The sequence below is a fragment of the Delphinapterus leucas genome, chromosome 3 (genome assembly GCF_059928025.1).
Source record: "Delphinapterus leucas isolate spDelLeu-1000000601 "Yukka" chromosome 3, BTC_Dleu_Yukka2, whole genome shotgun sequence".
Lineage (NCBI taxonomy): Eukaryota > Metazoa > Chordata > Mammalia > Artiodactyla > Monodontidae > Delphinapterus > Delphinapterus leucas.
The window spans coordinates 113,664,356-113,677,616 of record NC_143131.1 but is presented as its reverse complement, the minus strand read 5'-3'; the positions used below and the strand labels follow the sequence as shown (position 1 = coordinate 113,677,616).

At 47.8% G+C, this 13,261-nt stretch overlaps 1 protein-coding gene across 1 annotated transcript in view; it reads right to left on the bottom strand.

Moving 5' to 3' along the window:
• Nucleotides 1-13,261, bottom strand: part of CATSPER3 (cation channel sperm associated 3) — a 44,290-nt gene that overhangs the window by 2,390 nt on the left and 28,639 nt on the right. Inside the window, exons 4-7 of the mRNA XM_022588845.3 lie at nucleotides 3,049-3,231; nucleotides 2,206-2,346; nucleotides 1,730-1,849; nucleotides 676-833 (exon numbers count right to left, since the gene is read on the bottom strand). Coding sequence (XP_022444553.1) covers nucleotides 676-833; nucleotides 1,730-1,849; nucleotides 2,206-2,346; nucleotides 3,049-3,231 — 602 coding nt within the window. The remainder of the gene's footprint in view (nucleotides 1-675; nucleotides 834-1,729; nucleotides 1,850-2,205; nucleotides 2,347-3,048; nucleotides 3,232-13,261) is intronic.

Here is a 13,261-nt window from a genome sequence, read left to right as displayed (position 1 = left end):
TGTGCCACTCTACCTGTGGCCCCAGGAGTAAAGTCATTTCACCACATGTGTCAGGTGGGAGGCAACAGACTCCTGGGCTCGGAGCGAGGTGAGCCCGTGGAGGTGCCCAGACGCTGCCTGGTCCACGCCTGGGCCAACACTGGTCATTCCTAGATCCCCTCCTTTTAGTTCCTCCTGTCTGCGAAGCCCTCAAGGCAGCTTTTGTTGAGAAACCAGGCTAATCGTGCACCTCCCCTTCCTGCAAGTAACGGCCAGAAGGACCCCAGCTAACTCACACTGAGCACAGCCCTGGGCCAGGCCAAGCTCAGAGCTTCACACACATTGCTTCCATAGTCAACCCATCCTGTGCCGGGTAGGAAAGGGACAAAGACTTTGCCAGAGTCACACAGCACCAAGCCAGGGGCTTCAGCTTCTGACTTGCCAGCCAGCAGCGTTCTCTCGGCCCTCTGAAAAGTGCTTGGTGAGGAGGGTCTTGGAGAGTCAGAGGAGCCAGTATTTAAAAACAGGTCAGGGTGGGCTGGGGAGGCCAGTGGGTGGAGTCTCCCCCAGCCACAGGCCCATCCGCACAGCAGCCCAGCCCCTGCACACCGCCAGGAAGGGCCTCGCCCTACCCGCCCTGCACATCAGCCATTGCCCCCCTGGGCCTGGGGCCGGGTCAGCGGGGCTGGGACTGACTTGTAGATGGTAGCATCCTGGTTGTCCAGCGTGGACAAGTAGACATCAATGAAGGGTAGGCTAGTGCCAAAATCATCCAAGACCATGGGGTCAGTGTGCCGCAGGGTCTTCTTAAACTTCTCCACCAGCTCAGTGAAACTTTTGTCGTCAACATTCTTCTAGAGAGGGAAGCATAAAGAGAGCAAGGATGAGGAGGTAGTGACCGGGCTGCACAGAGACCTGGGGACCCTCCACGTGGGGCCCAGGCAGAGGCCTGACCCTGGCCCCAGGATGAATCCTGAGTCCAATCACAGTTCACCCCAACCCCTTCTGGGCCTGGACCCCCCTGACTGAGGTCACCTGGTGAGCCACCATCCCTGACATGAGGACAGGTGACACGGGAAGGAATCGGTGAGAGCCTGAGCGTGGCTCAGCATTTCACCCTGTTCTGGACGAACCTTGGGCATACCGAGACAGGCGGGCATCTCCACCTCAGAGAGGAGGCTGAGGAGGAAGGCACCAGCCACTTGGCCGAGAAAGGGGCAGCATGCTGTTCACGACCCGGCCGAGCACCCCGGCAGCTCAGAGCACTTCGGCCGAAAAGAGAGGACTCTCCTCCAGCCCCTCACAGTTGCATCATGCTTGAGGGAAAATCTCCAGCCCACTGTGCTCACTCTTGATCCAGTTTAGAAAAACTGAGGTTAGTAACACCTGTCAGGGCCTCCACGGCCTCGCCCGCTCAGCGGACGGGGACAAAGCCTGCTTGGCACCCAGCGAGTCCTCAGGAGCAAGAGTGCTCCAGGCAAAGGGCCCAGCAATGGAGTTTTGCCCATGAAGGAGGGAAATACGATAACCACAACACTCAACACTTGAAGAGGTCCAGAGAAACATAAAAATACAGAGAATAACGTCTGACTCTGCAAAGTACAGGGGGGGGTGAGTAGCTGACTTACCAAATGCCACAAATGCCTAAGGCCACCCGCCCTCCACGCAGGCCCCAAGGCCCGTCTTCCTGACCATTCCTTCAGCCCTGACTGTCCCTCTGCTTGTCCGCCGGCCCGTGGAGACCACCTACCTGCGTCTGCATCAGCTTGCTGATCTCCTCCTGCTGCCGCTTCAAAATCACATGCTTTTCTTCCATGAGTGTCATGTGTCTCTCTAGCATCAGCTCCCGCTCAAACTTTTTGACAGAGTCCTAGAGGGTGGGAGGATGGAGGTAAGATATGGGCTCTCAGTGCGCACCACTCCCGTCTTCCTTCTTCCCCAGTCTCCCACTGCTGCTCAGGCCCCTCAGCAGGAGGATCCCCTCACAGGCCAGCCCCCAGCTCAAGCTGCCAACTGTAGCTGCAGTGACTTCCTAAGCACCTACCCTGCACGCCAGCATCATGAGGGAGGGAAAATGCAGGGCTCAGGGCAAAGAGTCAGGCTGCGGTAGAGCCTGGTCACCCCCCCTCCACTTCAGGAGGGAGATAGTTCAGTGTCCTCCCTTGAGGCTTGGCCCATCCACCTGCCACACTTACCACTCCCCCATCCTTACAAGCACCACCTCACCTCAGTGTGAATGATCATCACACCCACGAACATGCTAAGGAAGACGAAGGAGGCAAGCAAGATGAAGATGATGGTGAATGAACGGCTCAGAGTAAAATTCCGGGCATCCAGCTGCTGCTGCAGGTCTGTCCAGCCATCGACCTGCTCAGGCAAGGCAGGGTATGCTCAGCACCTAGGCCCAGAGCGGCAGGCCTCCTCTCACCCACCGTGGGGAGCCCCAGCCCCACCGAGGAGCAGGCCGGCTTCCTTCCACATCAGCCCTGCGACAGCCCCTAATCCTCTGACTCCAGGGCATACATGCTGGCCTGGAGCTGCATGGCACCACTGGGTGGGGGCACTGCTGATCAAGGTGCCCTAAGGGCTCTCCTCCAAAAGGCCTTCCATCCCTCCCCAAAAGACAATGCCTCTCTGCCAGGCCCTCCTTTGGAGAGACCCCAATCTTTCCAGAGTCCAACAGAATCTAGACTTTGAGACTTGGGCTTTGCAGGCTTCTTCTGGGTGGCTTTGTGACAGCCTGTTCCCAAAAAGGCTCTGTGACATGGGTTTCCCTTCTAAATTAAACTTAATCTGAATGAATTGTCTTTTGAAAACTTTTTGAAAGTTTTACACCCCTGTGGGACAAATAAGAATGCTCTAAGGAGTCACAAGATTAGAGATAATCTTGTGGCCAGGGCACTGGCCTATCCTTAGTCCTAGGAGGCCAGCCCCCAGCTTCCCCAGACCAGCTAAGTGTCTGAACATGGGAAAGGCCCCCAAGTGAGGCCCAGCATGTCCACACGCCCACACCAGCTGCCAGTCCCTTCTCAAGTCCCCTGCCCCTACCACTGCTCCCAAACACGGTACCGTGGCCAAGCTGAAGAGGGTAAAGAAGGCCAGAGCCAGGTTCCCCCAGTTATTCAGGTCAGCACTCTCTGGAACTCCAAATAGGCAGAAGCCCAGGACAGCGAAGACGTACATCAGGACGAAGAGCAGGACGAGCACGGAGGCCACGGTGCAGGCTGTCTGCCTCATGGCGCTGACGAGTGTCTGCAAGGCACAGGCACTGGGGCTAGGCCAGGCTGCAAGGCTGGGCTGGACTCAGAGGACAGGGGTCCAGCCCGTCCCGACACCAGCTGCCCCAGAATCCAGTGCCTTGCCTGGCACATGGCAGATGCTCCATAAATGGTTGGATGAATGAATGAGTGAGTGAATGGGAACTGTGCCCAGACTGAGGGCTGGACCAACCTAAGAGTGGTTCATCGATGCCTGGCCTCCACGCTCAGTTGCCCATGGGTGTATCGCCTGTGGTGTCCCAGGTCTCGTGCAGCCTCCCTGTCAGCACCACTAAGCACTCCACTTGAACCCCAGCCTGCCTCTGTGGTCATCCTAAGGTGCCCTCAGCTGGGCGCCAGCCCTGAATGCTCTTCCAGGCCGAGGAGGAGTATGGGAACTACCCTGGGAGTGGGAATGAAGAAGGCTGAGAGGAATAGGACTTCTCAATTCTTCTGGGCCCCATTTCACAGGCAGGTCTCCACCTTGTGACCTTAGTCTTCCCCCATGAGATGGGTGTTTGTCTTATTTCCCATGCCTCATCGTTCCTTCTCCATGCCCTGGAGTCTTGCATATACATGTTCAGCTACCTTGATACTGTCACAGATACCATGTCAAGGTAGGAAGATGTTCCCATTTCAAGATGCAGGATCTGAGGCTCAAAGAAGCAAAATGCCTTGGTCACAGTCACACTCTGCTAGAACGGCAGAGCGGGAACACATTCTCCAGCCCCTTGCCTTGTGCCACCACAGTCAACCACAAAAGCACCTCTTTCTAAGCCAAGATACTATTTATTGACTTAGCAGTAGGAAAGGAGGTACTGGTGGAGCTGGGACACAGGACAGTGAAGTTTTGATAGTCTGGGGTAAAGTGCAAAACAGAGAGACAACCCAGGAGCACTGGGGCTGCCCTGTATGTGGACCACTTTGGCAGCTGCCTGCAAGGGTGAATGCACACCTGACGCCCCCCTCCCCTCCTTGGGGGAAGAAAAATCAGTGTTAAGGAATTAATTCCAAAAGAACTGAGCTGTAAAAAAATTGCCTCCAATCCTGCAAGAGAGACAGAACTTCTTTCCCAAGACTGCTAAGACTGAAGAGGTAAGAACTCATGAAAAAGGCTGCAATGGGACACAGTCTGCAGGTGACATCTTCAGGGTGCGGAGGGGCAGGGCCATGTAGAAGAACCTGAGGTACCTTGGAAGGATGAGGGAGAGGCCCCGGTTGGGTCTCCCACTTCCAGGCTAGTGCACAGGCCCAGTGCCACCCAAGGTCAAAGCCAAGCAGCCTCGAGAACAGCCGTGCAGAAAAAGTCACGCTCCCCGGAAGCCTGTGTGGGACTGACTCCTGACCGCTGATCTTGGCCACGTTCTTCAAGCACTATCCAGACAGGCCCCATTATTCTGCAGTCTAGAAGGTTCAGAAATCTAGTCCCGGGAATGAGCCTCCAAGGTGGGAGAGCTGAGTCCAGGATGTTGGACCACCAGAGAACTCCCAGCCCCATGGAATATTAATCGGTGAGAGCTCTCCCAGAGGTCTCCATCCCAACACTACGACCCGACTCCACCCAAGGGCCAGCAAGCTCCAGTGCTGGACGCCTCATGCCAAACAACTGGCAAGACAGGAACACAACCCCACCCACTAGCAGTCGGGCTGCCTAAAGTCATACTAAGCTCACAGACACCCCAAAACACACCACCAGATGCAGCACTGCCCATCGGAGGGGCAAGATACAGCCCCACCCACCAGAACACAAGCACCAGTCGCCCCCACCAGGAAGCCTACACAAGCCACTGAACCAACCTCACCCACTGGGGGCAGACAACAGAAGTAAGAGGAATTACGATCCTGCAGCCTGCATAAAGGAGACCCCAAACACAGTAAGTTAAACAAAATGAGAAGACAGAGAAATATGCATCAGATGAGGAGCAAGGTAAAAACCCATCAGACCTAACAAATGAAGAGGAGACAGGCAGTCTACCTGAAAAAGAATTCAGAGTAATGATAGTAAAGATGATCCAAAGTCTTGGAAATAGAATGGAGAAAACACAAGAAACGTTTAACAAGGAGCTAGAACTAAAGAGCAAACAAACAGTGATGAACAACACAGCAATTGAAATTAAAAATACTCTAGAAGGAATCAATAGCAGAATAACTGAGAGAGAAGAACGGATGAGTGAGCTGGAAGATAAAATGGTGGAAATAACTGCCACAGGGCAGAATAAAGAAAAAAGAATGAAAAGAATTGAGAACAGTCTCAGAGACCTCGGGGACAACATTAAATGCACCAACATTCGAAGTATAGGGGTCCAAGAAGAAGAAGAGAGAAAGAAAGGGTCTAAGAAAATACTTGAAGAGATTACAGTCGAAAACTTCCACAACATGGGAAAGGAAATAGTCAATCAAATCCAGGAAGCGCAGAGAGTCCCTTACAGGATAAACCCAAGGAGAAACACGCCAAGACACATATTAATCAAACTGTCAAAAATTAAATACAAAGAAAAAATATTAAAAGCAGCAAGGGAAAAGCAACAAATAACATACAAGGGAATCCACATGAGGTTAACCAGCTGATCTTTTAGCAGAAACTCCGCAAGCCAGAAGGGAGTGTGGCAGGACATATTTAAAATGATGAAAGGGAAGAACCTACAACCAAGATTACTCTACCCAGCAAGGATCTCATTCAGATTTGAAGGAGAAATTAAAACATTTACAGACAAGCAAAAGTTAAGAAAACTAAGCACCACCAAACCAGCTCTACAACAAATGCTAAAGGAACTTCTCTAGGCAGGAAACACAAGAGAAGGAAAAGACATACAATAACAAACCCAAAACAATTAAGAAAATGATAATAGGAACATACATAGCAATAACTACCTTAAATGTAAATGGATTAAATGCCCCCACCAAAAGACATACACTGGCTGAATGGATATAAAAACAAGACCCGTTTATACGCTGTCTACAAAAGACCCACTTCAGACCAAGGGACACATACAGACTGAAAGTGAGGGGATGGAAAAAGATATTCCATGCAAATGGAAATCAAAAGAAAGCTGGAGTAGCAATACTCATATCAGACAAAAGAGACTTTAAAATAAACATTATTACAAGAGACAAGGAAGGATGCTACATAATGATCACGGGATCAATCCAAGAAGAAGATATAACAATTGTAAATCTTTATGCACCCAACATAGGAGCACCTCAATACATAAGGCAAATGCTAAGAGCCATAAAAGTGGAAATCAATAGTAACACAATAATAGCAGGGGACTTTAACACCTCACTTATACCAATAGACAGATCATCTAAACAGAAAATAAATAAGGAAACACAAGCTTTAAATGATACATTAGATCAGATGGACTTAACTGATATTTATAGGACATTCCATCCAGAAACAATAGAATACACTTTCTTCTCAAGTGCACATGGAACGTTCTCCAGGACAGATCACATCTTGGGTCACAAATCAAGCCTTGGTAAATTTAAGAAAATTGAAATTGTATCAAGCATCTTTTCCGACCACAACGCTATGAGACTAGATATCAATTACAGGGAAAAAAACTGTAAAAAATACAAACACATGGAGGTTAAACAGCATGCTACTAAATAACCAAGAGATCACTGAAGAAATCAAGCAGGAAATCAAAAACTACCTAGAAACAAATGACAATGAAAACATAATGACGCAAAACTTACGGGATGCAGCAAAAGCAGTTCTAAGAGGGAAGTTGACAGCAATACAATCCTACCTCAAGAAACAAGAGGGACTTCCCTGGTGAAACAGTGGTTAAGAATCCACCTGCCAATGCAGGGGACACGAGTTTGATCCCTGGTCCGGGAAGATCCCACATGCCACGGAGCAACTAAGCCCCTGTGCCACGCAAGCCACAACTACTAAGCCCTTGGGCCACAACTACTGAAGCCCGTGTGCCTAGATACAGCCCATGCTCCACAACAAGAGAAGCCACTGCCATGAGAAGCCCGTGCACTGCAATGAAGAGTAGCCCCTGCTCGCTGCAACTACATAAAGCCCACGTGCAGCAATGAAGACCCAAAACAGCCAAAAAAAAAAAGGAAAGAAAAAGAAACAAGAAAAATCTCAAATAAACAACATAACCTTACACCTAAAGCAGTTAGAGAAAGAAGAAAAAAAAAACCCCAAAGCTAGCAGAAAGAAAGAAATCATAAATCAGATCAGAAATAAATCAAAAAGAAATGAAGGAAACAATAGCAAAGATTAATAAAACTAAAAGCTGGTTCTTTGGAAGATAAACAAAATGGATAAACCATTAGCCAGACTTATCAGGAAAAAAAGAGAGAACACTCAAATCAAAATAATTAGAAATGAAAAAGGAGAAGTAACAACTGACACTGCAGAAATACAAAGGATTGTGAGAGACTACTATAAGCAACTATATGCCAGTAAAATGGACAACCTGGAAGAAATGGACAAATTCTTAGAAAAGTACAACCTTCCAAGACTGAATCAGGAAGAAATACAAAATATGAACAGACCAATCAGGAGCACTGAAATTGAAACTGTGATTAAAAATCCTCCAACAGGGCTTCCCTGGTGGCGCAGTGGTTGAGAGTCCGCCTGCTGATGCAGGGGACGCAGGCTCATGCCCCAGTCTGGGAAGATCCCACATGCCGCGGAGCGGCTGGGCCCATGAGCCATGGCCGCTGAGCCTGCGCGTCCGGAGCCTGTGCTCCGCAACAGGAGAGGCCACAACAGTGAGAGGCCCACGTACCACAAAAAAAAAAAAAAAAAAAAAATCCTCCAACAAACAAAAGCCCAGGGCCAGATGGCTTCACAGGTGAATTCTATCAAGCATTTAGAGAAGAGCTAACACGTATCCTTCTAAAACTCTTCCAAAATACTCCCAAACTCATTCTATGAGACCACCGTCACCCTGATACCCAAACCAGACAGAGACACTACAAAAAAAAGAAAATTAAAGACCAATATCACTGATGAATATAGATGCAAAAATCCTCAACAGAATACTAGCAAACAGAAGCCAACAATACATTAAAAGGATCATACACCATGATCAAGTGGGATTTATCCCAGAGATGCAAGGATTCTTCAATATATGCAAGTCAATCAATGTGATACACCATATTAACAAACTGAAGAATAAAAACCATATGATCATCTCAATAGATGCAGAAAAAAGCTTTTGACAAAATTCAACACTGATTTATGACAAAAACTCTCCAGAAAGTGGGCATAGAGGGAACCTATCTCAACATAATAAAGGTCACATACGACAAACCCACAGCAAACATCATTCTCAATGGTGAGAAACTGAAAGCATTTCCTATAAGATCAAGAACAAGACAAGGATGTCCACTCTCACCACTATTATTCAACATAGTTTTGGAAGTAATGGCCAAGGCAATAGGAGAAGAAAAAGAAATAAAAGGAATACAAATCAGAAAAGAAGGAGTAAAACTGTCACTGTTTGCAGATGACATGATACTATACATAGAGAATCCTAACGATGACACCAGAAAACTACTAGAGCTAATCAATGAATTTGGTGAAGTTGCAGGAAACAAAATTAATGCACAGAAATCTCCTGCATTCCTATACACTGACAACGAAAGATCAGAAAGAGAAATTAAGGAAACAACCCATTCACCATTGCAACAAAAAGAATAAAATACCTAGGAAAAAACCTACCTAAGGAGGTAAAAGACCTGTACTCAGAAACCTATAAGACACTGATGAAAGAAATCAAAAATGACACAAACAGATGGAGAGATATACCATGTTCTTAGATTGGAAGAATCAATATTGTGAAAATGACTATAATGCCCAAAGCAATCTACAGATTAATGCAATCCCTATCAAATTATCCATGGCATTTTTTACAGAACTAGAAAAAAAATCTTAAAATATGTATGGAGGGCTTCCCTGGTGGCGCAGTGGTTGAGAGTCCACCTGCCGATGCAGGGGACACGGGTTCGTGCCCTGGTCTGGGAAGATCCCACATGCCACGGAGCGGCTGTGCCCATGAGCCATGGCCTCTCAGCCTGCACAGTCCAGAGCCTGTGCTCCACAACGGAAGAGGCCACAACAGAGAGAGGCCCATGTACTGCAAAAAAAAAAAAAAAAAATTTGTAGGGAGACACGAAACATCCCGAATGGCCAAAGCAATCTTGAGGGAAAAAAAAATGGAGCTGGAAGAATCAGACTCCCTGATTTCAGACTATACTACAAAGCTACAGTAATCAAGACAACAAGGCACAAAAATAGGAATATAGATCAATGGAACAGGATAGAAGGCCCAGAGATAAACTCACATACCTATGGTCAACTAATCTATGACAAGGAGGAAAGGATATACAATGGAGAAAAGACAGTCTCTTCAATAAGTGGTGCTGGGAAAACTGGACAGCTACATGTAAAAGAATGAAATTAGAACACTCCCTAACACCATGCACAAAATAAACTCAAAATGGATTAAAGACCTAAATGTAAGACTGGACATTATAAAACTCTTAGAGGAAAACATAGGAAGAACACTCTTTGACATAAATCACAACAAGATCTTTTTTTGACCCACCTCTAGAGTAATGGAAATAAAAATGAAAGTAAACAAATGGGACCTAATGAAACTTCAAAGCTTTTGCACAGCAAAGGAAACTATAAACAGGATGAAAAGACAACCCTCAGAATGGGAGAAAATATTTGCAAATGAATTAACAGACAAAAGATTAATCTCCAAAATATATAAACAGCTCATGCAGCTCAATATTAAAAAAACAAACAACCCAATCAAAAAGTGGGCAGAAGACCTAAACAGACATCTCTCCAAAGAAGACATACACATGGCCAAGAGGCACATGAAAAGCTGCTCAACATCACTAATTATTAGAGAAATGCAAATCAAAACTACAATAAGGTATCACCTCACACCGGTCAGAACAGGCATCATTAGAAAATCTATGAACAACAAACGCTGGAGAGGGTGTGGAGAAAAGGGAACCCTCTTGCATTGTTGGTGAGAACGTAAATTGCTACAGCCACTATGGAGAACAGTATGGAGGTGCCTTAAAAAACTAAAAATAGAACTACCATATGACCCAGCAATCCCACTACTGGGCATATACCCTGAGAAAACCATAATTCAAAAAGTCACATGCACCCCAATGTTCATTACAGCACTATTTACAATAGCCAGGTCATGGAAGCAACCTAAATGCCTATTGACAGATGAATGGATAAAGAAGATGTGGTACATATATATAATGGAATATTACTCAGCCATAAAAAGGAACGAAACTGGGTCATTTGTAGAGATGCGGATGGACCTAGAGACTGTCATACAGAGTGAAACAAGTCAAAAAGAGAAAAACAAATATTGTATATTAATGCATATATGTGGAATCTAGAAAAATAGTATAGATGAACCGGTTCGCAAGGCAGATGGAGACACAGATGTAGAGAACAAGTGTATGGACACTAAGGGGGGAAAGTGAGGGGGCGGTTGTGGTGGGATGAATTGGGAGATTGGGATTGACATATATAAACGAATATGTAAAAAATAGATAACTAATAAGAACCTGCTGTATAAAAAATAAATAAATAGAGTAAAATTTTCTAAAAAACTAAAAATAGAACTACCATATAACCCAGCAATCCCACTGCTGGGCATATACCCTGAGAAAACCATAATTCAAAAAGAGTCATGTACCACAATGTTCACTGCAGCTCTAATTACAATAACCAGGACATGGAAGCAACCTAAGTGTCCATCGACAGATGAATGGATAAAGAAGATGTGGCACATATATAAAATGGAATATTACTCAGCCATAAAAAGAAACGAAATTGAGTTATTTGTACTGAGGTGGATGGACCTAGAGTCTGTCATACAGAGTGAAGTAAGTCAGAAAGAGAAAAACAAGTACCATATCCTAACACATATATATGGAATCTAAAAAAAAAAAAAAAAAGGTTCTGATGAACCTAGTGGCAGGGCAGGAATAAAGATGCAGATGTAGAGAACGGACTTGAGGACACAGTGGGGGAAAGGGAGGCTGGGATGTAGTGAGAGAGTAGCATGGACATATATACACTACCAAATGTATAATAGATAGCTAGTGGGAAGCAGCTGCATAGCACAGGGAGATCAGCTCGGTGCTTTGTGACCACCTAAAGGGGTGGGGTAGGGAGGGTGGGAGGGAGGCACAAGAGGGAGGGGATATGGGGATATATGTATTCATATAGTTGATTCGCTTTGTTGTACAGCAGAAACTAACACAACATTGTAAAGCAGTTATACTCTAATAAAGATGTATAAAAAAAAAAAAAAAGAAATCTAGTCCCATGGATGTTTACCCAAATCCCCATAGGCTGGTAGCTCCTTCCCTGAGGAAGTCCTGCACTTTCTAGACCTACAGCCTGGCCCCCAGTAGGTGCCTGATTCTGAATTCCCAAATTCTTTGGGGAAGCAACTCCTAGCCCCCAGTTCAGCTGTCCTGGGCTCTGAATCACGCTAGGGCTGCCCTCCTGGCCTTGGGGCATCATGGGCATGGAGAGGACCTCTTGTCAGGGCAGGTACTCGGGCCCTGCCGCTCTGATGGGTGGCAAGTGATGCACCGCAAAGAGGAGCAGGCAGGGAGGGAGGCGAGGCTGACGCTCTCACTTGCAGCCCAGTGTCTGAAGGTGGTTCTTCAGGCTGAAATGCAGATGAACAAGGGCAGTGTGGCCCTTGGTTGCCCAGCTAACAGAGCTTCTCTGTGTGCAAAACAGCAAGGAACTATTTCTTCATGGTGCAGGTTTATTGCCATGAGGTGGAAAGCAGAATGTCATCTTAATTCATCAGGGAACAGGAGTCAAGAATGTGCCAGAGTGCCAGCTCTGGGCACTGAGCTGCAGCTCTGTTAGAGCCTCATCTAGACCTCAATGAATATAAATCAGCACAGAGGTGCAAGGCTCCACCGTTGGCACCTCCAGCTCCCCTGGCCAGCTGGCCAGGCTGGTGTACAGAGGGCATGTAATCCAGAGTCACTCTGGGGGTCCAGGGACATCCCCAAACCCATAGAAGAGCTACAACCAGGAGGGTCTGATGGTTCCCCAGGGAACAACTTTTGGATACAAGGCTCTGCTTAATGACAGAAAGACCTTGGGGTCAAACATGGACTGTATGCATATGAACATGCTGTGTTTGCGTGCCCTTGGGTGTCTGCGTGACCACGTGGACCAAAGGCCACGCAGAGGCCTTCGGTCACCAAGCAAGCCAGGCTGAGCTCTGGGATAGGCCTTGGCCAGTGGGGAGGGCTGTGTGCCCTTCACTGGATCCCTGGGCTATCCCTGCCGGGCACCAAGACCCTGGCACCTCCAGGCCTTCCCCGCTGACCAGGCTGCCACAACACAATGCACTCAGCAGGTGGCTCGTGTCCTCAGCCTCACAAGGGACAATCTGGATCACTGCCCCTCCCCCCATTCCCCAAGATGGAAGCCCCTCCTGCCACCAGTCCTTTCTGCTTCCTCCTCCCTGCACAGCCCTGGACTTCCTTTCCCTCAGCCCACCACCATCACCACCTTCCTCTCATGACTCCTGCAGGTCTCTGGCACCTTCATTCCACAGTGATCTCTCTCCTGGCCTTCCCTGTAAACCCTCCCTTGCCTGAGGACATCGCTCCCCAGCAGCCCTCTAGAGGGAGGCTGCTCATCCCCCACTCACCTGATTCAGGAGGCCATCCCCTACTTTATCCTCGGAGCCCCAGCCTCCATGGGCAAAGCCCCTGCCTCTGGGCAGGGCCAACCTTCCACCTTCCCACACCCTGTTGCATCTTGGAATGGCTCCACCCCACCCTGCTGTCATCCTGGGGGCCTTCAGCATCTCTGTGGACATCCACCAATCCCCAAGAGGACGAAGCCTCTTCGTCCCTTGACTTCCTCATCTCCAGCGACCCTTGAATCACTTTAGGCCCCCGCTCCCTTGGTGCCCCATACCCAAAAAAATGGGCACAGCCCCCACTGTCTGATTACTCCCTCACTCCGA